This window comes from Cygnus olor, chromosome 1, assembly GCF_009769625.2.
Source record: "Cygnus olor isolate bCygOlo1 chromosome 1, bCygOlo1.pri.v2, whole genome shotgun sequence".
Lineage (NCBI taxonomy): Eukaryota > Metazoa > Chordata > Aves > Anseriformes > Anatidae > Cygnus > Cygnus olor.
Window position 1 is genome coordinate 38,486,860 of NC_049169.1, and position 24,343 is coordinate 38,511,202.

Genomic DNA, 24,343 nt, shown 5'->3' on the forward strand with positions numbered 1-24,343 from the left:
ACAACTTGGGTGCTCAGGACGGCAGTCTCCGACCCAGACCCCCCTCAGGTCGCCTCGCACCCTCCAAAAACTCCCGGGCTCGCCCTCAGCGCCCCGGCACCCGCAGGCCGGCCCCACACGGGCTGCCCCCGGGGACGGCGGCGGCTGCTGCCCGTGGGTCGCTCTGCTCGGCCCCCGGCCGTCCCCACCTCCCCGGGGAGCCCGAGGGGGATCCGGGGAGCTCGGCGCGCGCCCCGCGGCCGCCTCCCCTCACAAAATGGGGGCCGAGCCCCGCGGCCGCCCGCTGCCCGCCGGGCGGTGCGGCAGCAGCCCCGCGGCCTAGGCGCCCCGCCGGCGGCCAGGCGGAGGGAGCGCGGCGCTCCTTCCTCTTCCTCCTCCTCTTCCTCCTCCTCCTCCTCTTCCTCCTCCTCCTCCTCCTCCTCGCCGTCCTCCGGGCCCAGCCGAGCGGCTTCGCCGCCTCTCCCCGCCCCTCAGCGCCGCTGCCAGGCCGAGCGGCGGCGGCGGCGGCGGCGGCGGCGGCGGCGGGGTCACGGCGGCGGCCGGGTCAGAGGGTAAAGGTTGCTCCCCCAGCATCCTCCGTGCTGGATACTCAGCCATCTTGGATCCGCGGGACAAGAAAATTCATGCGGTGAGTCCGGCCCGGCCGCCCCCGCCCCGGCCCCCGCCGCAGCCCCGCTGCCCGCCGCCGCCCGGCCGAGGCCCGATGAGGGAGGGCCGGGCGGCGGCGCTGCCCGCGGCGGGGCCCCGCGGGCCCGGGGCCGCGTCCCGCCGGGTTTCCGTTTGCTTTTGTCTCCGAGGGGAGGGGGGGGCACGGACGCGCGGCCACCGAGCCGGGAGCGCGGCCGCGGCCCCGGCACGGCCCGGCCCGGCCCGGCCGGCCCCGCCGCCCTCCCCGCTTGGCCGCCGGGCGCCGCTCCGGGGCCGAGGCCTGGGCCCCGCGGCTCCGCTCCGCCGCCGCGGCCCGCCGGGACGGCCCCGTCCCGCTGCCCCGCGCCCCGAGCGGGCCCGGCGGCGGCGCTCCGGCTGCCTCCCCCCGACCTCCCCCGCCGCCGGGCTTCCGCCGGCCCCGCTCCCGGGGGCGCCGAGGTGGCCCCGCGGCCTGCTCCGCCGGGCCCCGGTCAGGCCCGGGTGAGACGGGGATAGCGCCGGCATGTTTCCTTCCCCCCCACCCCCCCCCCCCCCCAACCAACCCGGTTTTATTATTATTTTATCTTATTTTTTTTACGAGCGCCTTTTCCGCTCTCCTCCTGGTGGCGGTTAAGGTGATGTGTAAACAGGTTCTGGCATTCCCTCGGCCGTGTTTGTGAAACAAACTTGGAGCGATTCTGCCCCTGTAGGAACTTGCCCGCCCGTGCGGGACCTGGAGCTTGGCCTGAGCCTGCCTCGGGGAGAAGGGACAGGGAAGGAAGGGAAGGGAAGGGACGGGAAGGTGGCCCAGGGCGACAAGTTAGGGTGAGGGAGGAAGAGGGGCACTGCCACGCTTGTATGAGATGTGGCATTTACCATATAGCTGGTGTACGGGTGTTCCTGACAGGAGTGAGGGCTTCCCTACAGACACCACAGCTTAGATTTTCAGTGTTTTTGTTGCTGTTGGCTTCTTGGTTTTTGTTGTTGTTGTTGTTTTTTTTTCCCCCCTATTTTCTTCAGTGAAGTTGCAGGTAACTTTGTTTTGGAGGTTTTGTAAGCCGAGCGAAAGAAAACATGCTCGTGTTAGATGTGGATCGGCAGCTTCTGCTTTTTCGTAAGTCTGTTTTATCAGACAAGAACTTGTCTCCAACTTTGCACTGTTTTATCCCCAGGGAAGACGCGAACTTTTTTTTTTCTTTTGTGTCGTTCTTGTATCTGCACGCACGTATGCGTGCGTGTGCGACTTGAGTGTGTGAAGGAAACATTCCTGCCTGCCCGCACGGCAGTAACATCTGGTGCTGGTGGCTGCCTGCTCTCCTCACTCCTCAGCTGGGGGAAGGGAGTTTAAGATGATCAAACCTGCTGTGACATCGCTTAGCAGAAATCCTTACGTTCCTGGAAACTTGGATTTGTTTTAGGCTGTCGAAACTTGTGAAGACTTGCAAAAGCCAAATAATTGTTTAGGTTTGCATTGAAAAGGCGTCTTTACTTGGATCTAGAAGATTTGTTAGGTGAATGTTGTTGTACTTTGAGTCCTCCTATAATGGCGTTTTAATAGAACATAACTCGCAATATCCAGTTGCGTGATTCTGAAGACTATGGATGTGGTCAGTGCCTTCCCCCCCCCCCCCGCTATTGTTTACATTGAGAATTCAGCTGGCATGAAAAACTTCAAGGTGTCAGCTGCTTCTGATCTTAGGAAGGGATTTGAATACTTGATATCATGAGCTGACTGACTTGACTTGCAAGTGTATTTCCGTTTCACTTTCAGGAAGCTGTTGATAAAGCTAAGAGTGTATTAGTAGATAAACCTTGTCTACACAGTTCTTTTAGCAACATAATACTGTTGTCAAAGTAGTCACTGTTACCTATTTGTGTGTCAGTTCTGCCAGCAGATGAAAGCAAAAGCCCTAAGAACTAAAACAACTCCACTGTTAACACTTGTAATTCATAAAAAATGATTTGAATTATCTTTAAAAGAATCTACTTCTAGAGGAGTGGTGTTCACTGTGAAAAATAGGACAGTTAATGTGTCCTGAAGTTTGATACTACAAACAGGTCCCATAACTAGGTGTTTGCACCTGAAAGCCTTGGTCTTTACCTTGGCCCCACAATGAAAAAGTTGTGTATGGTGCATGTCTGTTGTGGAGTGGTGGCTCTCATGAAGGATTTCTGCTGTACTGGCTGTACTTCTAAAGATATTTCTGTCGAGACAGAAGTTAGCTCTGGAATTAGAAACTTTATTGCGTTTTTAGAACCTGTTGTGTGCTTTTTTTTTTGTTTGTTTGTATAAAAAAATCTGTTTGTCTGTTCTGTAGTCACTGCAAGATTTGTAGCCTTGCTGTAGTTTTAAACCAGCCGCATACCATAACTTTATTTCTTCACAAATGGCCTGCACCTCCCTGTTGTTATGGACTCCAGAAGTGAGTATAACCTAAAACCCCAGCAGTTTAGTTAAGAGGCGTTTCTTGCACCTCGCTTTCTGACTCCGTCTGGAAACTTAAGATAAACGTTGAATTGCTTGCTTTGTTCTGAGGCGGTACAGAAAGTGCACCTAAGCTTCCCAGTACAGCATTTTGTTCTGAAGTAAGTAGATTCTGGTATTTAACTTTTTTTTTTGGATTATCTCTTCCTGTAAAGCTATAGCGTGGTTGAATACAGATTTGAAAACCACTTTAAAAAAAGTAAATAAAAGTCTCAAATTCTTGGCAGAATACTTGCCATATTTGTTGTCTATTTCTAAATGTTAGCTTAGATAGGAGCTGTGTGCAAGTTTATATAGAAGGTCAGGACCACATTACATCAAAACAGTATTTTTGCCATAAATTTAAAGGGTTGTTCTCTAAATTATAGTTTTTCTTTTATTATTATTAATACAATTTATACACAAATTGCAGTAGTTCTTGACAAAAGCCAAGAAATTCAAGTCAGGTTAACTTTGCCTCATCTGAGTTTTTGAGGTACAAGTAAATAATTTTTTAAAGTATGTAAACATTTTTCTACGCAACAGAAAGCTTTTTTTTTTTTTTCTCTTGAAATTTATCCTGATGTCTCAGACTGTACTGAGTAATTCAAAACAACCTGCTTCAGTTGGTGTTTCCGGAATAGGGCTGACCTTTTTTTTCCTTTTCCTTTTTTCATGTGTTTTAGCACCTACATTCAGTGTTTGTGTGTTGTCTTGGTCTCCTGACCCAGGTTCCTGTAAAAACATATGAACACCTGAAAGTTTGTGGGTAGTCTCCTTGACTTAAAAGCACCCGCTCACGTGTTGACAGTTAACTTCTTGCATTAAGAGCTTTCAGGCTCGTATGCTGACGACCAAGTCTACTTGTGTTGAACGTAATAACAGCACAGGAAGGGTTGCATCAAATGACGTTATTGTACTGCAGTGGTTGTTTTTAGAGATGTTTGTATACCACGTAGACGTTTCTGTGCTAATCAGTAAGAGATTTTACATAGGAGGTAAAATCTTCGTGCTTTTATGTCAGCAAGATTAAAGACGTGCAATCTTCAGATTGCTTTTAATTTCTGTTCTATCTTTCACTTACACTATTGTGCTGAAAACTGAATACTTGCATTGTGATAGTTTGTACTAGCTCAGCTGCTGGTTTGGTTCAGATCCCAAGACAAGATGGAAATGACCCTTGCCTAAGGAGGTTACTGAGCTCCCCCTTTGCTGCCACCGCTTTGTCTTGAGGTAGCGTTGGTTATCAGCAGTGTTACAGGAAAGTGGGCGGTATTTTTTCCTCTTGACTTGCTTTCACTGTCATCTGACCGCTCTTTTTACACTTGTGACGTGTTTAAAACGTGATTTTAACTGTTTTTAGAGACCTCTTTCTCTTGGTGAGTTACAGTGCCAGAGTTGTAGGTCTGAAATTCATTAATAAGTAAACCATTATTTCCTCCTAGTTTCCTTTATGGTTGTGTGTGTGCGTGTCTTTTTTTAAGCATCTTCTTGGACCCCACATCACTCGTGATTCTTTTTGTTTGCAGCGAGCAGTTTATTGAACTTTTAAAACGTTTTCAAGGGTCTACGTTCAAATTCTTTGTGTATTTGAAATCAGTGATGGGTGACTGTATACAGATGAGGTCATTACCTGTGAAAAGGGATAGTTTATTAAAGATGAAAACTAGTGTAAAATTACAGGTATACTTGTGGGAGATAAGATGGGAACTCCTACTTCGTATTACTCTCGCTGGACAGACAGCACTGCAAGGGTTGAGCATGAGCGTAAGAGTCAGAGAATGCTTCCTGTCTCGTCCGCTGAAGTGATGTGTGGCTCTGGTAAGTCATTGAACCAATTTATGGCTGAGTTCTAGTCTGTAGTCTTGGGATAATACTTTCCTGTGTTTTGCTTGCTTGGTTCAAGGGCTCTGTGGAAGTAGACACTGGTAGTATTTAGTGTACATAGAGAAAACAGTTGGGGTTTATAAAACCCAACTGGTTCTATACTGTATTCAGTAAGTGGCAGTTGTATTGTTCATCATTACACGTTTCAGAATTTGATGTCCATAACTTTTTCGTTACAGTCTGTATAGACGTGTATTTGAAAACAACAGCAAGGAGTTTCCAGGCACCAAAAAGAAGTGGTACGGCTAATTATACAACCACAACAGTTTCAAATTACAAACTCTTAATGTTTAGTTTTGTAGGCAACTTCTCGGCAAAGTAGTTCTTCCATCTGTGTCTTCGTAACATGGACAATGATGATATAATATCAGCATCAGTCTTTTCTAAGGATTGTATGAAGATGAGAATCTTCGTACCAAACGGTGCAAAATAATGCTTATAGTGGTGGACTGTGCACTTGTCATACAGTCTGTAGGACTGTGAGCTTTTTCTTTGCGTTACAGTAGAAGAGCATTTTTCCCTTTTCAGCTTATTAAAACCTTGTATTGTTTGAGGTGCTGATTACTTTTTATTTTTAGTACGTTTTTATGTTCTAATTGTGAAAACCATTTTTGCAAAGCAAGTGTTGCCAGGGAAGTAGAATGACGGCAAAAAGATAGGCCAGCCTTCCTTCCATTGCCCTGGTGTGTAGGGGACTTATTTGGGTACATGCTTGGTGTCTTTCACCATTCACACTGGGGAAATTTCATTCACCAGTGCTGCAATTTGTGGGAAAGTACTAGTTGCATATAAAGATATTAAAAATGCATAAGGGAGGAAAATAGCTGTGAAACAGCATCTTTTACGTAGTGACTAAGTAGGCTAAAAAAGTATATAGAAGAGGGTCTTCTCTCTTCTGGAGAGCAGGTACTGTGCTTTTTAGTATGGAGAACTGGAAATCTGTAAGGTTTTCAGAAAGAAATCTAAACTGTGCACGGCACCAATACGTGAAAGAAAACAAGCAATTCTGAACATTAGAAGTGTCTGGTAATATTGTGTCCACCCGTAAAACTGTTTGCAGAAAAAAAATAAAGAACAACAAGCCACATATATAAATAAGTAATTTGATTAACTTATTGGAATGCCAGTACTGTTCTTGATGCTTTTGACATGTTGAAAAAGTACAGCACACAGCAAAGTATCATCATAAAGTCGAAAGGCATCTTGTACTGAAATCTGAATTTGTTGGCTTATTTAGCGTGGATGCACGTTTCTAGTAAGTGTGTTCCTCGAGATCAGATTGATTAAGATCAGCATTACACACAAGAGTACGTCGGTATCTCTTTTTATTTCATGGTGAAAGTTGAAGCGAATTCAGGCTCCTGTGCAATTGGGATATGGAGTTTTTGCTGTTGCTTTAAAGAAACTTTCTGGCACTTTCAGAATGGTGTGTTTTGGGCAATAAACACAAATCTTCTTCCCCCCTACCCCTAGTTCAAGGAAGCTTAGTTATATAAAAACATATATGTTATGGGACATCTGTGAGGAAGCAAGAAGTATTGCAAATTTTTTGGAAGGATAAAATGTAGTTTTAAAGAGATTGGTGTTCTTCTGAGCTCTCTGTATCTCAGGTAGGTGTATATTGTGACTAGCAGCAGTATACACTTGATGGCGAGTAGTATTTTCCATAACAGTTTAGTTAGGAATCTGCAAAATGTTGATATTAGCCGTGATCCTAATCTCTTCATTTTTTTTTCTTCGAAAGACACATAGCTAGTTTAAATGACATTTTTTATGAATCTGGAAGTTGTTTTAGGGTCCTAAGTGCAGATTAAATTCCAGCCGTCCCTTTTTAAAATAAGTGTGCTGCTAAACTGAATTTGTTTGTATATCAACAGCTCGATAAGTCTTGAAAACTGGGATGCCCAGTGTGGGCCTCGTTGGCAAACAGGAATGAGTCACCGAGAGGAGTCATCTTTAACTGTGCCTTTCCATCAGGACGCCTCTCCTCCAGCCTGCCGCGCTGCTGGACTTCTCGGTGCCGGGGCCTACCTGCGTCTGCAGAGTCTGGTTTTGAAAACAAAACCTTCTTGTGAGGTGTTTTTTCAAACTCGGTAGACTAAGCGTAGTCTGCAGGCCATGCTATTAACGTATTTAGCAAAGAGCCTGGAGGGGAATAAAGTAGGCTGCAAGGGAAGAAACAGTGGTAGTAAAATCTGTTGGTAGTATGATGTGTTTAATGCGTTGTTTCATGTCTGTCTTCAGGAACTAGGGGAAGCAATGTTCGGGTAGGATTGTTCTGGAGAACAGTGTAATACATGACTGTGAAGTTAGGTGTAATTTTTTTATTTTTAATGGGTAAAAATGAGAGGAAAATAGATCATCAGAGATGGTGAGGAAAGAGCGAAGTTTCGTCTGGGGAGGTGCACGCTGGGTTCATTCTGCAGTACCGCTGCAGGTCACACTGCAGTTTGAAAAGAAAGAAAGGCAAACACTTAAGAAGCTTGGGTTCAGTTTCTCAGGAAATGTGATTTATGAGATTATTTGGTTTGTCTGGTCCTCCCACTCTCCAGTGTGTGCGTGTGAGTATGCGTGTCTACGTGTGTATACAAATATAAATACAAATATACATGGAAAGTTCATATAGTAAACTTCTAACTCCAAAGTTAACTTATTTATTAACAAATTTAACTTAACTTACGCTTTATACATATAAAGCATACATATGGAAACTTAAATTGGAAGGAAGAATTAAATCTCAAATTATGGTCCACCAAGCCTCATAAAATTGTGACTAGGTAGAGGAAGTGTGTCCAAATTACTGCACCCACTGGCAAGAGAGATGGTCAGACCTGGAGCGTGTGTCCTGCGGGATGGCAGCTGTCAGGCAGCCTTCAGCACGTGCAGACTTCCAGAGTGTCTGTGCCATGGCTCTCCTTTCCCTGGAGCAGGAGAGAGAGTCGTGAAGAGAGAGGTGGAAAAGAGGGGAGTTCGGGGTCATCACGCTGCAGAAGTATTAGGCAACAAAAGAATAAAGCTGTAGGAAACCAGTTGTCAGTTCTGCGGCTCCTAAAAAAGGAATACATTTGTGTTTATGATGAGTAGTGTTTTTTCAGTGAACCCAAATTGACTTTCTTACTCTGATAGTTCGGTATTTTGGGGATTGGCGGGCGAGAACTCTAATCTGAATCTAAGCTAATGCCCCGCTTCAGCTGAGCAGTTGTCCTTTGGGCACACTGATGTGACTGTCCACGGCTCGGCAACAGATTCGAGTGCAGTACTTAATTTTGTAATGTGCTTCTAAAAATAAGCGCATAGTCTTATGTAACGCTTCTTGCATTGTTAGCACCTAGAGGTTTCATCCCCACTGGTATGAAGCGGAATACAATTGCATCCTACCTAATTTCTGAATGTGGGTATTTACAGCTCAGCTAGTTTCCCTGTCAATGGCTGTGGCCAAACAGTGTTTTTGCTTGTGTTTTAGGATTATCAAATATCTTGTTTACGCAGTTAGGTGAGCTACTCCTCTCCGTTTGCACAATTTTACAGCGTTATTGTGGCGTATCTGGCAGAACCAACAGTTTGAAAGAGCTGCAATAGTTCTTCAGACATTTGTTTCTATAATTTGAAGAAGCACAGAGCATTCCTGCTCACAGGTGCGTGCACTTCGTAAGTTACACTTTCTGGGAGACCTCTCACATAATCTGTCTGCAGTGTAAGTTTAATAGTGAGGAAAACATGTGGATGCTGCAGGTGTGAAAAGATGTTAATCATATTAACGCAACTTTGATGGCAAACTTAAAAATATGCTCAAAAATAATCCTCATTTTTTCAGTATTTTAGGTGACAATCAAATGATACCTTCTCTTGGCTGTTTTATGCCTCTTGCTGTAGTCGTAGCGATAGTTGTAGTGACAGTCTGAGCTCCCCAATGTGCCTTTTCTCATGCTTTTGCACTACTGTCCTGTTGGCAATTAAACTTGAATTCAGGCTGCAAATAACGCGTTGTTAAATTAAGTGGCGGAATGCATTATGTCTTGCTGATCGGGTGGCATCTGTATGGAACAGACTTGTCATACGTAAATAATTTAAGGGACAGGAATTGGATTTATCAAGAATTATAGCTTTAGCAGAGTAACTTGGTTCTCGTATTTCACCACTTGAAGTAGGTGCTATATTTTTATGCTGAGAGCACAACTGAAACTTCAGAATAGAGGATCAAAAGTTGTGAGACTGAAAATACAAGGTTGAAACAGGGATGTTTATTATTTGTTCTGGTATTGTCCTTATGAAAATTAATTTTCTGTAGTGTTGTTTACTGACATCCCAAGCGTTTCATTTCGTAGGGTCCTTTTCCTTCCCTGAGGGATCCTGTGGCTCGGTGAGGAGTAGATTCAAGGGAATCTGAGGGCTGAAGGAATATATGTGTGTAAATTAAACAAACACGGTTTCTTCAGCAGCTCTCAGTTTCAAGAATAAATGAGATATTGTAAATGATTTTGATGATTGTTTTATCCAAGTTATTTAAATGATTTAATTTCCTAGCAGTGTCTATATAGCATAATTTGGGGGCTGGGGAAAAGCTGTCAGCCATCAGACTTCCTTGTGAAGCACAGATGGCATCAGGAAAGACCAAAAAAAAATTAAAAAATCTGTCATGCATGGTGTAACTTGTCATTACACCAGTAGCCCACGCTTCACTACGAGGGTTGTCCGTGGTGACTTATGGCTAAGCTTTGTCCTTCGTGAGGCCAAATGGCGTATTTATGTATTGGGGTGGGTGGGCACAGGCCACTTTTGCATGGATAGGCCTCGCTTCTTCTACGTTGGACTCGGGTTGTTTGGTGGGAGAGTGGGGACGTGACAGCCTGCTGTCCGGCCTGTCATCCTGTGCCCTCTCCTTTGGCGGTGGATCTTAAGAAACCTTCTTGGCCTCGCTTGTGGGTTGGGAGAGAGCCAGGAGGGCAGGGATGTGGGAGGCATCCCGGAGAAGGAGCTTGTGCAGGGCAGGCCCCGTTAGCGCCATGCCCAGCGCCTCAGACCAGAGCTCGCGCTGCGTTTGCTGAGGAGAAATGAAATGTTTGTACTGGCGTTCCTCTGTTCTCTTTGGTATTGTTTCTCCTTGATTATCCCAAGATTTACCCTACAGCTATCTACCGTGCCCCTCTCCCTGCTGGTAAGAGAAGACCGCTGGTGTAGAGGAGGCCCTGGAGGTTCCTGGCATTTTACCCCCCAAGTCTGCCTGACGTGGTTCGGGCAGGACTGTGTGAAGAAACTATTGGTACTGATAGATTCCAGGGTGGTTGTCAAGAGAGGGAAGTTTTGTGAAAAGGATTTCCTATTTGTTTTGTGTAGTTGTCTTAGAATCAGAGAACAGCTTGGGTTGGAAGGGCCCTTAAAGATTATCTAGTCCCAACCCCCTGCCGTGGGCAGGGATGTCACCCGCCAGACCAGATTGCTCAGGGCCCCTTGTCCATCCTGGCCTTGAACACCTCCAGGGATGGGGTGTCTGCAACCTCTCTTAGTGTGTCCTTTCTTACTTTAAACTAGTAATTGCCCTATTTCGTTGTGTGAATTCAGTGTGTTTGTGCTGCGCTTCTATAACTTGCTATTTATAGAAAGTTTCAGAGTTTGTGAAAGATGGTGTGCCCCTGCTTCCCTCCGTAATCAAGTAAAACCATGAAATGTTATGTCAGGTGACTTCAGTGGCTGCCATGTAAAATTGCAACGTGTAGAATGGATGGATTGTCTCCTCCTTGAAAAATGCGGGGCCGAAATGAGCTCACATCCATCTAACGTTGTTCTTGCTGTAGCACTCCATAAAACTGTGTGGGTATGTTTTGATCCTTACGAGGTATGGATATTTTGGTTGTGAACGTGTTTTCTGTGAAAACTCTTAGTCACTAATAGTTGTAGTGACACCTTAAAATATCTATCACCGTTCTTACAGGGAAGGAAAAATGTGAGAGTGACAGATTTCACTTGGAAGGCAAGCTTCTGAAATGTGTGCGCATTAGGAGCATTTAAAAACGATGCAGTTGTCAATGTTGAGCACGAACGCTGAAACAGAAAAAAGTGAATGGTGGTCTTGCCTAACCAGTTACCCTCGTGCTTTGTAGTGTCAAACCCAGAAAACACCGAGTTTTGACTTGTTTAACCAAGCACAAATCCGTTTGGTGTTGCGTTTCATCTCTCTGAACACAGCTACTGCTGCTCTGCCCTCATCATTATGGTTCTGATTATTGTAACTTTCTTTTCTTCCTGTGAAGAACCACTCGGTGTCTTTCTCTGGTAAGAGACAGCCCAGCCCTGTCCTGGACAAGCTAGCAGGCTGCTGATGAGGTGGGCTCCCAGGCAAGTCGTCGTCATTCGCTGCAGCCCTCCCCAGCTCCTCCTCCTCGTGTTAGCAGTCTGACCTCTGCGGCCACCGCAAAACCTGCAAAATAAAGTTGGCAAAATTCAGTGCTACAAATGACTAAATTGGTAATGTAAATATAGCCCTTGAGTAAAATTGAGACTCGTAGTGATACCTTGTAATTACACCTGGGTTACGAGGCACCGATTTGAATTCGGGGTTGATGTATGGCACGGTAGTGGTAAAAATCTATGTAACGCTGCTGAAGTGGTCATAGCCGTTACGTATTCATTTTGCAATATTTCCTCTACATTTTTATAAGTAATATCAAATATGCTTTGAAATTTTAGCTATTAAAAGTTTGCATTTTTTTTTCACTTAGAGCAAGAAGCTTTAAATCAGGCTGCTGTATAAATTGAGAGAGGATGAGCTACGCTCCTTCAAGCGTGATGAGGGCATTCCAGGTGTTAGGATATGCATATGGGGCTGTGAACTTAATTTGTGTCTGAAGACGGGGTTTTGGATAAACATGAAAGACTTTGGCTAGCCTTTTTTTTGTCTCCCATGTTCTCAGAAAGCAACCTTTTTCTACCTTCTGTAGTCTTCTGATTGTTTTTTTTAATTTTATTTTTTTTTGTCCCTGTAAATTTCTTGCCTTTTCATCTTTCTTCTCTTTCTTTGCTTCCACTGTCCTTAACTGTAATTTAAGATTGGAAAGCAAAGTTTTGGATTATCCTTGTTGTTCTTCCTGATGCTTAGTCTTTGTATTGCCATGCTGTAAGCTTGTCTCGTTTTCAACTCATGAACTGGGAGGGATGTAGGTCACCGTTTATATAAGCATTTAAACTTCTGTCACAAACAACTCTCTCCCTCAGTCGGTACATAAAACCCCACCTAAATGAATGTTAAAATTGCAAACTCAAGGCTCTCTGAATTTAAGAAGTGCTCGAGTGAAGGTTTTCTTTCCCGTCTTGAGTCATGTTCCATCTGCATATCATTATTACATAGGTTTTTTGATCAAGTGCTGCTTTTTCCCAAGGGACTTTGGCCTCATTTGTTGAACAAGATGCATGGTGCTCACTCACTGGATAGATACCGAGTTTTTAAAATTCCGTTACTCAGATCATGCTATCCAAAATCAGAAGTAAATTCTGGATTAGCATTTCCTTCCTGATTTTTTTCATTGTGGTTTCATAGAAGTGCTTTATAATATGTTCTGGCAAAAGTTGTGTTTTCGTGTTACCTCACTGTTGTGACAGCCACTCGTTACAAATAGAGGAACTGAGGTATCGACTTACCGTGGGTGCTTCTTAATGTTTCATAACAGAAATACCTTTCATTTAATTTGCAGTTGTGAAAGGTTAATGCTTCTGCACAGACTCGTGAAATATTTCAAGCAGAAAGCACTTAGGGAAATCTTTGTGTGGCTCTCCAAACGTTATTTAAAAAAAAAAAAAGTACGAGTCTTAAGAGACGGGCATAAAATCAGTTTACATGTGTGACATTTAAACATCTTAGCCAGGCATGTTTTCTTTCTGTAGTCCTCTGCCTCAGTAACTACAAGAGCGTAGAGGGATGTCTTGACAGTGGTCCCTGGCTGTACACCAGGAGATGGAGGAAACCCAGAAGCGGTGGGTATGGCTCCAAGGCCCGGAGTTGCTCGCGCTGTGGTGGCTGCATCTTCAGGGCTGCCCGCTGATTGCATCTCGCACGCCTACCTCTTGCTCTCTGCAGTTTCTCTTTCTGTTCCTGTTCCGAACTCTTAATTCCGCTTTTGGTTTGCCCCTCGCCTGTGTCCTAGCTGTGCCCGTGATGGCACCCAAAAGACTTTTAAGAGAACGAGTCCGTCTCGGCCCTAGGATGAAGTGTCCTTAGCTGTGGCTAGGCTGCCGTCTGCGCCGTTGCACAGAAGTCGGATGAAAAGAGATGAAAGGGGGGCTGCAGATCAGAGGCGAGAGGCAGTGAGATCCTGCCCGGTTCTCCCCGTAGTCGCTGCTGCGCAGCGTGCAAGTGCTGGAGCGTCCCAGCAGGCTGGGCGTTAAAATGGGAGGAGGGAGAGCGTGGAATGTTAGTCCCATCACTTCTGAGTGTTTTTAAACAGGATATCTTAACCACTTATAAAAAATAAATCTGATCAGTTCAGTCTCAGAGATGGGTAAAGGACCAGTTTGAACATCTAAGGCCCTCACTTTCTGTAGGCAAAGCAAACGAATGTGGGGTCTTGCAAGCAAGGACTAACACCGTCCAACAGAGTATTACTGCCTGTGCTGTCTGTAACAATGCAATTGCTCTTAAAGGTAAAACCAGATCTGTATGTTTTCAGTGTCTTTTTCCAAAGCAGTGTATTTGAAGGCAATTTAAAGACGGTCCGGAATAAAGTGCGTTTCATATGCATTCAAGTTATGGTGCAGTTCTCCAAATATGAAATACGTACGGAATATAAGAAGGGCTGTAGAAAACTCCTAGAAAATCTGTAGTCCCAAAGTGTTGGATAAACATCAAATTACCAGATTGTTTTCAGAATTCCCGACTTGAAAACATGATACGGTTTTCAAAGGGAGTTATTTGCCCAAGAGTTCTATTTAAAATGATGCTGGAATGAAATGCACAAAGTATTGCTGCTCTTTCAGTGGTTTTTGTTTTCTCCTCAAGTGAAATTTCTTTTCTGAAAACTTCTATTTTAGGAAAAAAAAAACTTGGCCTGTAAATCTGTAGGAAGATTACTGATGCTTGCGAAGATGGACTGGAGAGCGGGGGGGTGGCAGCTGTGACTTCAGAGTTAGGGCATGGGTACCGTTGCTACGTTTAAAATAATAGTAATAAAAAAAACCTACCTAGCTTTGTATAGATGTTTTTTTTCTGATTCCGTTGCACGGGTATGAGAGGGTTACGTAAGAGGAGGAAAGAAGGGTGATGCAATTAAAAGAGAAAGTGTTTGTTAGAGTAGGAGGGAATGTTCTCAGGTAAGATGAAAGTTTTGGTTTTATTTGGTGTGTTCACTTGCACTAAAACTATCATGAAAATAATGAAGATATATGCTCAAGTAATATATGACTCATTTTCTATTCCTCTTTGTGTTTTATAAGTGAAGCAGTTAATATCCAGACTTGACTATAAATCTTCTGGTATCTGTTTAAGATCCAGATTTCTCCCACATATCTTCCTCCACTTAATTTGATTGCTTGAGGTGAAATTTCTCTCCTCTGGCTTCAGCTGGCTACAAGGTAGAAATCTGTGCCTCTGAAAGCCCAGTGAAAGAAAGGGAAGAACGTCGTGAGCGTCCTTGAAAACGCGTGTGTACCAGGAGTGAGCGTTTGCTCTCGGGATGGATAAGCAGAACTGATCAGAGTACGCGTGTTACTGCAACGCCTGTGTGAGTAACGCCAGTGTAAGCGGTGCTGAACACTTTGCCTCCTCTCCAGACTGTTCTTGTGGCAATACGAATACGCAAATCTGTCATGCGGATATGCTGCAGGTAACGAATAATCAGTAGTCTTCACTAGGACTTGCAGTGTGTTGACGGTGTGAATTGGTAGAGGGAAACTTTTCGCCTTTACGTTTCAACTTTCAGGTAGAGGGATTGTTTTCTTATTACACGTGTCTTGCCCATAACCCAGGGCTTCGGTTAAAATCTCACTATATAAATAGGCAGTGGCAATGCTAACCTTGTGCTAAGGCATAACAGCCTGAATACATCTTGTATCACTGTAGCAATTAGAGCATAATTTATTAACAATTGTGAAGCCTTCGAATCAAAAGAAAAAAAAAAAAACAAACCCACAATGTATAGTCACTAGAAGTCTTGTGGGATTATGCATTTTTGAACGCTGCCTCTGTGTGACTGTGCAAGCAGTGTTTATTGAGATTACAAATTAGACTGTGGTTAGCATATTTTCCTGTAACGGATCAGTTCTGGATTCTTACTTTCTTCTTTTCACCCTGTCAGGCCTGTGTTGTGGTTGTCGTCCTCTGCAGCAAGGGGCCTGTCTCGAATTAGGTTTTGTTTACTGGCTGCTCCTACCTCAGGCACAGCGCCTCTGGGGTCTTTCCTCTTCAGCCTTCTTTGTCTTGGAAAACTATAGTCTGTAGTTTATAAAATTTATTTAGATTCCTTTGGCTGAAAAGTGTAATAAAATTTTAATGTATAACTTCATAATGATGTGGGGTAGCGTTAGTACATAGTTTTGTTAAATTTGCAGACACTTAGTGTGTATTTCCCCCCCTGCAGATGCGTGTATAAATCATTACCAGTTTTGACTAAATATTTAAAAGTTACAGTTTTGAGCTTAGTTTTAGAGAATCGGAACGGTGTAAATTGGCGTAGGTGTAAAATATGCAGAATAAACAGTTTGTGAGCCGTGTAATTTCTGTTCAGTAAATGATTCAGTGTACTGTAATACACTTATCTTTATATCTGGTATGAAGAAGCCCTTACCGGGCCCGAATACTGATGGTATTAAGTTAACTTAAGGTGCTGGCCTTGCTTACAAATATTACCTTAAAATATGAGGTAGAGTTCTCATGGTTCTTCTGGGTCCTAGCAAAGTGCTAAATCAGCCTATGTTGCCACTCAGGTTTTTTGCTCTCAGTTTTTTCAAATATTTTTAATTGAAGTTTCATTTGTCTGTATCAAGTCCTCTGTAACGTACTCAAGAGTCACAGAGCTGTAATGGTGTTAAATTTTCTCTTTCTGATGTATGTGTGTGCCTTAAATGAGCTTTGAGATCCTACAACTGTAGGAATGTGCTTGATGCTGAGAAAGCCACTATAAACTTTTACAATGAATTTTTTAAAAATAATTCCAGATCAATACAGAATCTAATGGCAGAGGTCTAATTTTCTGAAAAGGCGTAGATATGGAAGTGGTTAAGGGAGCCTCCCCTAATGCAGCATTAGAATATTACTCCCATATACATCGCGTTACTGACACATGTTAATCATGATGCACTTCAAAGGAGTAAACTACTGAAACAATTCCTTTTGTTTATGCTTTTATCTTCGGACGTTTGGTCATGATTTGGGAATACTTTACTCTGAGGAAAAAAAAAAGTATGAGCAGTTTAATTGTATTTAATTGAAAACTTTTACTTAAAGCGTTTTTTTTACACTGGAGCCAGCGTAAATGACATTAAATGGTAACTATGCCAATTAGAAAAGATGATGATCTTTCATGCTTTATTGAAAACTTTCAACTTCATGTTTCATGTGGTTTTGAAGGTTCTTGATGGGCCAGTTCTCTTAAAAGAGCTAAATGTCTTGTGTTAAGAATCAGCCTCCCTAGATTTCATTTCAGTATTAAAACCTATAGTTTCTCAATATTGCAGATGACACATTGAATGGATGATGTTTGTTTTTATTTCTTTCCCATGTTAGAGAGAAGTCTAGAGACTTCCGGAATACTTCCAATTTTTAAATTCTGCAGTGAGAATTGCATTTTTCTTCTTGATTTGCAAACATGCGTCATGTTAAAGACACTCTCCAAAACTGCTGTGATGCCATCAGATATATATATTACAAAATCAGGCAATCATTTGACACGCGGATTTGTTCTGAGGGAAAATGTAACACTAGATTGTGGCTATACTAAAGTTCTCTTACTGTGTTTTGCATTCCTGTTGTCTTTAGTGGATAGTCCTCAAGTGAACTTCGTTATATGTTCTTCTTAAGATAGTTCAAGTTTTCGTTTTTCTGAGAAATATCAAATCACACCACGGCAGCCTAATGCAGTGCAGAGAAATGCCTGTGCTACCACTAGCTATCGCAGAGGGCTCTGATCAGGGAGGTGAGTACAGGAGATGCAGAAATTAAAAGCATTGTATCCACTTAAACAGATCTCTAGCTGGTGTCCGGATAGGAGACTGACAAACACTGTGGTGATGGGGTGCTTAAAAACCATTTGACGCACTTCCTGAGTGATGCCATTAGCCCCTGAGCTGGCACCGAGGTGGGCTCCGTCTGTTCCTTCAAAGGACCTTCCTTCCCCCAGAGTTGTCCCCTTGCGTTCAGATCCAGAGATTCCCCTGCTGCTGCAGGGAATCTAGGATCAGCTGTGCCTCTCTCGTCTTGTAGATAAAGTGCCTTGGAAGATGCCACTAAAGGATCAATACGGTAGGAGGGTGTCTCCTGAAATGCTCTTCAAGGATTTGTAAAGAGAAAGTCATCAAACTGTTCTTTGTTTATATCGTTTCACTGATTCCTTACAGCTGCTCTTGCAGCTCACCAGTTCATGGGCATAGAGAAATAAACTTCTGTCTTTTCTTCCCCCTCTCTGCACTGCTCGAGTATGCCAGCGTGGCCACTCATAGCCTGTGAAAGGTGTTCTGCATAGGAAGCACGGAGTGTTAGAGAGATTTGGGGAAAAAACACCACCAACAAAAACCCCCAACAACTTGGGAATATAAAAAGGCATGAAGGTCTTAGATGGCACGGACTGTTCAGGAAAGTGGTATGCTCTCTTCTGAAGCAAAAGACAGAAACAGTTGGCACAAGGTGCCAGCTTCCCCCGAGGAAGGCGTTAGGAAGAGCGATCGAAACCTACTGCACCTCACCTCTGTGCTGTCAGCCGTCCGAGCGCAGTGCCAGCCTGCAAGGGAACAGCTTTGATGCAGTCGTGTTTGAACAGATGATTTATGATCCTTGCTGCTGTAAAGCACTTTACTCTTTTTTTTTCCCCCCTTCATTCATAAAAGCTTCCTGGCAAACAGCGGCCTGCCAGCACAGGTATGTGTAGGACAGGGAAGTGAGCCTATGAATGAAGAGATCCTGCCAGTCCCTGAACTGGCTGCACAGTTACTGTGAGAGCTAGTGGAGAAGCTGGTTGGCAGAAGCCTGCTCTGGAAATCTGGAAAGCCATTTTTTCGCTGTTCCTTGCTAGACAAGCTTGCAAACCTTGCCTTAGGCTGTAACAATTATCTCTGATTTCCAGCAAGGCAGTTGAATTAAAGAGGACTGCTACATCAGGGAAAGGCAGAAGCAAGTTTCTAAAGAGACCTTTCAGATAGTTTGCTGGGCTCTTCACCAGCATAACCTCATGGAGGAAGCTATTGCTGTTCCAGGTCCTTCTCAAGAAAATGTGATTTTGGAGGTCACAGATGGAATATTTCAGAGACAGAACAAGATCCTGGGTCGCAAACTAATTTAAACGTGTCACTGAAGTAAGACGTTGTGCATCTGGTTATGATGTGACCAATACTTCACTGAGGATCTGCTTGAAATTGCCTGAGCTGAGGTGAAGTCCAAGACTGTTTTTGTATAGGATGCCTTGTTTCTGTAACTGTAGAAAGAATACTTTTGTACAGCATTTCCAGAAGAATTTCTGCATTTTCATTCTGCCTTGGTGCCTACTTAAAGGTGAGCATTACACCGGTAAGCAAATGGGCAGAAGAAGCCTGTTGTTTTCCATGTCAGTACTAACTTTTTTAAGATGTCACTTGGTAAGCTGCTAACTCAAAATAATAAAGTTCTGTGGGGATCGATCTGTCAAATGAGGTAGGGAGGAGAAACGAAATCTGTCCTCTTGCATTGCTCTAAACTCGTCTCTTTTGTCCACTTTGTTGTTTTTATCTATACACCTGTCTTACCCAAAATTAGCTTTCTGACATTTTCCTAGCAGTCAAATAATTTCTCAGCTTCTCGGAGCGTGTCTGTTTCCAGGAGCCAGACTATGCCCCTTTCTGTTAGCAAGTCGTAAGTCTGGCAGTTGGCTGCAGTAGGCTGAGTATCCATTCTAATAGGTTTATAGGATTTATGTCTCTGCGAATAACAGTTTTTATGCTAAGCTTTATTTGTCTCACTTCTCAAACTTTAGATAGAGAAACAGAAGCTGCATTCCTTACGTTGTATCTGTAGGGAGCCAGTGAAGGAGGGGAGTTGTGCCTTTCAGTGAAGAGCAGAAGCCTGGGATTTGCCTTTTTGGGTGGTAACAAAATGGGCTAGTAATTCCTTATAACTTTGGTGTTACTGTTCTCAGCTGGTTATGGTCCGTCTAGTACTAACAAGAATTTGGTGCGAAATGTTAACTTCAGAGACTCCTTGAGAGTATGCAAAGGAAGGAGAGGGGGGAAAAAGTTCATACTCTCTTAACTGGTTGCCGATCTTTGGTAATACCATCAGCTCCTTTTTCCTTACCTGTTGCTTCTGGCTTTTGGTAATATTATCTGAGACCTCTGGCACTTTTTGCTTGTCACAGCTGATCTTTATGCTTCTTTGAGAAGTGAGTGAAAATGGGGATAGGGCTTGTCCAGAGCAACTCAAAGCAAGCTCTGAAAGCCAACTAATATTTAGATATCTTTGTATCTAAACGTAAACTTCTTTATTATGTTTTGTTTCCAAATAAATTATTATGAGACTGTATTGTGCTTTCAAAAACCATTTTGCATATTGATTTTGTAACTTAAAGTATATTCAGGAATCAAGATTTGTATGAGACCAGAGATGATGATGTCATTTTTTGATTGATTTGTTATGGAAGGCTTTCAGATACATTTTTTTTTTTCTTCCGATGTTGCTACAGGAGCTGTTTGTAAGGGACAAATGCCAGCAAATATGTAGCAAGAGAAATTTGAATATGAGGCAGTCTAGGGATGATGCTATTGAGAAAACTTTAAAAATATATGTAGTGTTTCTGTAGTATATTTTATGTAAACATATTATCCTCAACATTAACTTTGGATCATTTTTTTGGCTGTTTTATTATGCAGGCATCTTTCAACTGTAGTTACATATTGGCAGTCAAGATCTCTGGGTGCTAGTTTCTAGAAGCTCATAATTAATCTTAAGTAAAATACTTCAGGAGAAGGGTTTAGCATGCGTAGTAAGATCTGTAATAATGAAATTTGATGGGAAGCCCGAAGTGTTGTGATGTACGCTCCCTTAAAAGAATTGGTCTTAATATAATGCAAAATAATCAGTCTCAGTATAGGTCTGTTTATAGAAGTGCCTGCGTAATGACACATTTTTCATTACAAGACACATGCTTTCAGACATATCCGTGCTTCCTTTAGAAAGAGAGCTTCTTTCTTTAGCTGTTATTAAACATTATTAGTGCCTCTTAAGAACTGATGAGCAGAATACTATTCTGGTCCATCATTAAAATTGTGTGCGTGGAATGGCATTGGCAGCACTGAAACAATGATTTGACGTGAAGAGTTCTTGCATTATCATCTGCAACACATTAAAAAAAAAAAAAAAGTTTGCCATTTAGGCCTTACAATTTAAAGAGCAAAAGGCTGAATAGTTTTCTGATTTGAGAGCTAAGCATATTTACCAGAGAGGAGATAAATAAACTTCTTGTTGGACCTGACACTTAGGGACGTGGTTTAGTGGGTGACATTGGTAGTAGGGGGATGGTAGGACCAGATGGTCTTGGAGGTGTCTTTCAACCTTAATGATTTTGGGATTCTGTGATTCCTAGTTACTTTGTTTTTTTGTTGGTTTTTTTTTTTTCATTATGGAGTTTTCTGGTCAAAGGCAAAATGACGTGAACACGAGCAGCTGGAAGAGACGTGCAGGCTGGTGAGCTGACAGTGCTTTGCTCCTTCCTATAAAGGGGGTGTAAAGTCTGGGTGAGCCTGAAGAGAAGCAACTGTAGTACGTTTACATGCTCAGTGCGGTTAGATTTCTGTAATTTTGCTTGGTAATTAGAGGTGCTCTGCAAAGACTGCGATGTTTGGTGAGGAATTTTAAGTAAGCTGTAGTCAGTTTCCCAGTGTTGAAAGTGAAGAAACACAAATTTTGGTGTACCTGGCCCAAGCCAGCTGTGGAGGTGAGCGTTTCGTTATGAAAGCCCATGCTGTTTATGTTATTTATGCTCTCTTATTTAATGTGAAAACCAGCTTTTCTTGTAAGTCCTGTATGAAGAGTGTGTTATTACTAGGGAGTTGTAGACCGCGATGCTATTCTTGTTTTTTTGTTGTTGTTGTTTGTTTTGGGGCTTTTTCCCTTGGATTTTTCTTCCTTGTCTGTTTAAAACAGGAGGGAAGAGAAAAAAGAGCTCTTCCACAGCCTTCTCTCTCTCAAGCATCATAACTTTCAGATCTTAATTTTGGAACAGACTGGCCTGCGTTGGTATCAGTAGGATCAGCGTGTCACAGCACCGAAGGCAGTGCCAACTGGGCTTGATTTAAGACACACCAGCTTGTCGTTGGACTTCAGCGAGGCCAACTGCGCGTATAGTGTTTCAGGTTGAGTAGGTTGTATAAAAAGAAAACAGTGCTTGAAGGGGCATTACTGATCGCTTCAAGTTGATGCTTTCTAATAAGACATTTTAAATATTTTACCATGAAGCCTTTTTATTTATTGGAGTCTGTTTTCCCCCTTGCATCTCCGTTGCTGATCTGCACTTTGCTACAAAACCCCTTTTGCACGTCAGCAGAGGTACCTTGCTGGTTTGTTCTCCTCCTTATGCCCTGTTTGGTGCCTGCTGGCTCTGTGGGGTCAGAGTTTTCTGCCCTTTGGAGCTGCGAGCAGGAGAGGCTGAGGAGCACGCAGCGGTCCTGCATGGCCCCAGCAGTGCCACTAAGAATGAAACCAGTTACTGCAGAGCGCTCTGAAACCCAGTAAACAAAAATAGTAAAATATTTTCAGTAACTTTCGCTGGTGATGAGGCATGTGCTCGCAAGCAGCGCTGACGAGAGCACAAGGCAGGGTTTGGTGGTTTTAACCAAGTCCACAGCAGGTATGTTTATTGAAGCCGTGTGCTCGGGTCTTGCTGAGAAGTATGTGTTTGTGCGAGGTGGAAGCACGGCTCCTTGTCCATGTCATAGGAAGTCCTGCTGAGGAGATAGGCAGCTGTTCGTCGTGAATAGCGCTTGAGTTTTGCTGCATCACTGTAAAATTACTGTAGTGACAACCTAAGAGTAAGGGGGATGACAACTGGGGATTATCTACTGTCTGTTGTATTCTGTGAGCTTCGTGATGGATAAATGCTTGAAACGTTCATGGGAGAGGGGACTGTGCTGGGTTAAATGAAAAGGCAGGAAAAAAGAGCAGAAAGGTGCAGCTCTGTCTTAGTGATGGTGGTTTTTGGGCTGTGTTGTGTGAGAAGACGCAGCAAAATGACGGTGCAGGTGTTTGACTGTGCTGGGCTAGCGCAGCTAAGCATCTGTAGCTCCATGTCAGCATGTGGTACTTGAGGAACTAAGGAGAAGGAAACCTGGAGAAATCCTAATCTCTTAGAGGGAGCAGAAGGAAATCCAATTCCGATGTAAAATTTGCTTTGGTTGCCATGATGTATGCTGAGAAACCTCAACCGAGAGCCGTAATGCTGTGTGTGTGCTGCAGGGCGTGCGCCGTGCGGTGGACAGGGCTCGTCCCTTCCTAGCTCCCGGCCTGCTACAGCCAAATTGTCGGTTTCGAGAGGGTCACGGTTCGTTTCCACAGCCGCGGTGCCCAACGCGGCCTGCGCTGCACAGCCTGGGCAAGCTGAGATGCACAGAGATGTAGCACAAGTGAACTGCTGCAAACATTTCATTGAACATAATGCTCATTTAGCACCGCTAAAGCGGAAAGTTGTTGCAGGCGTCTCAGACATGTAATGATTTTTTTCCTTTGAGGCACGAGCCGCGTGTGTTCACACAGAGACCCTTGTGTGCCCGCAGTGACTTGAACCAGACAGCCCTCATCCTCTGAAATTGGTGTTCAGGTGGAGTATTCTTGGTGCCATCCCCTGTTTACTGACAACATTTTACTATTTTTATGTTTCCCCAAGCTTTCAAATTTTCACCCTGGGCTTCTGGCCTTTAAATCTACCCTCCCTACCTGTCGCTGGTTTCAGTGGCCTGACCGTCTCTTCAAGCTGCGTGCATAGGGCCAAAAGATGGCGAAAGCTTCTGTTTACCCTTTTCTTTAACAGGCATTCATCTCAATTGCTATTTAGGTGATGTTACTAGGCTTATGCTCCAGGCTGCAGGTTTGCGCGCTACATCAGTGGATCTCTGTCATCCCCGGGTCATCTGGGAGCGGAACAGCTTTTTACACAACAGGTCTTCTGCCAGTTCTGCTTCAGAGAGGGCTCCAGCCCCAGCTGCTGGCTGCACGCCTAGGATTTCACATGGAAGAAGGAAGGGAGGCATCCCACAACCTCAGGGATGTTCTGCAGTAGCTGATGTGTCCTTGCCTGCCGGTGTGGCTTTCGTGAACACAGCTGTGCTTTGCTTCACCCTTCTGCTTCCTCTGCTGGTGAAAAGAAAGGCCAAGAAGCTCTGGGGAAGAATTTCTGGTATTGCCTTCTTCTACAGCTTTCTTGAGACAAACAGAGAAGTTTTAAGAGTCTGAGTTCAAGGGTAGCTGTTGTAAAGCACCCAGGGTATGCAAAAATGTATCTGCTTTGGGCAAAATCGTTGTAGGTGTTTGTAGAGATCTGCCTTTTAGTAAACCTGTACAGTTTGGCCTATGCAGATCTTTTATTCTGTCAGGGATTCAGCCTGATGGTTCAGTCACTTCTTTTCCCTCTGTACTTTTTTCCAAGCAATGTCTTTTACAGAGCTTGAAGACTTCTGCTTTGGTTTTTCCTTAATCTCTGTTCAAACCTGCAGAGAAGTACTGCCAGCCTTAAGCCTGCAGCCCAGCTGCTTTCCCTCCCTTGGTATCACTCCAGGTGTCCCAGCAGCTTCAGCTCAGTCCCTGCATCCCCTGCCTGCAGTTTCCTTTTTCTACAAGGAAGCTTGTAACTTTTCCTTGTAACGTTTTATTTTTCGACCTCTGTCCTGTTCTTGGTACCTCAGCCACCAGTTTCACCAGGCATGCGGCTGTTACACAGCTCACCACAGCCTTTCCCTTCAGGAATCTGACTGTGGACTTTCACTGTGCACTGGGGAAAGTTGTGTTGCATTGCAGAGAGAAAGGATTCTTGATTTCAAGGCACCGGAATGGAAACACGGAAGTGAGCATCACAGAGGAAGTGTCTCTCTTTTGTATTTTGTAGCGATGCAAATCTACTAACAGTAAAATATCTGGTTGATCGACTCTCTTATGCTGATGTTACTCCTTTCTCTTCGTAATAATGAAAAGGGGGTCTTTTAAGGGACTCAGAA

The 24,343-nt window shown here is 43.8% G+C and overlaps 1 protein-coding gene across 11 annotated transcripts in view; it reads left to right on the top strand.

Moving 5' to 3' along the window:
- Nucleotides 1–424: 424 nt before the first annotated feature.
- CNOT2 (CCR4-NOT transcription complex subunit 2) overlaps nt 425–24,343 on the top strand; it is a 92,949-nt gene continuing 69,030 nt past the window's right edge. For 4 of the 11 annotated variants that reach the window (XM_040553237.1, XM_040553245.1, XM_040553189.1 and 1 more), the window contains exon 1: nt 1,700–1,741. In XM_040553237.1, the coding sequence (XP_040409171.1) occupies nt 1,715–1,741 (27 nt within the window). In that variant the 5' untranslated portion in view covers nt 1,700–1,714. Of the gene's footprint in view, nt 629–1,116; nt 1,742–24,343 lie in introns of those variants that run through there. The other 7 variants (XM_040553262.1, XM_040553218.1, XM_040553199.1 and 4 more) reach the window with 5 other exon arrangements.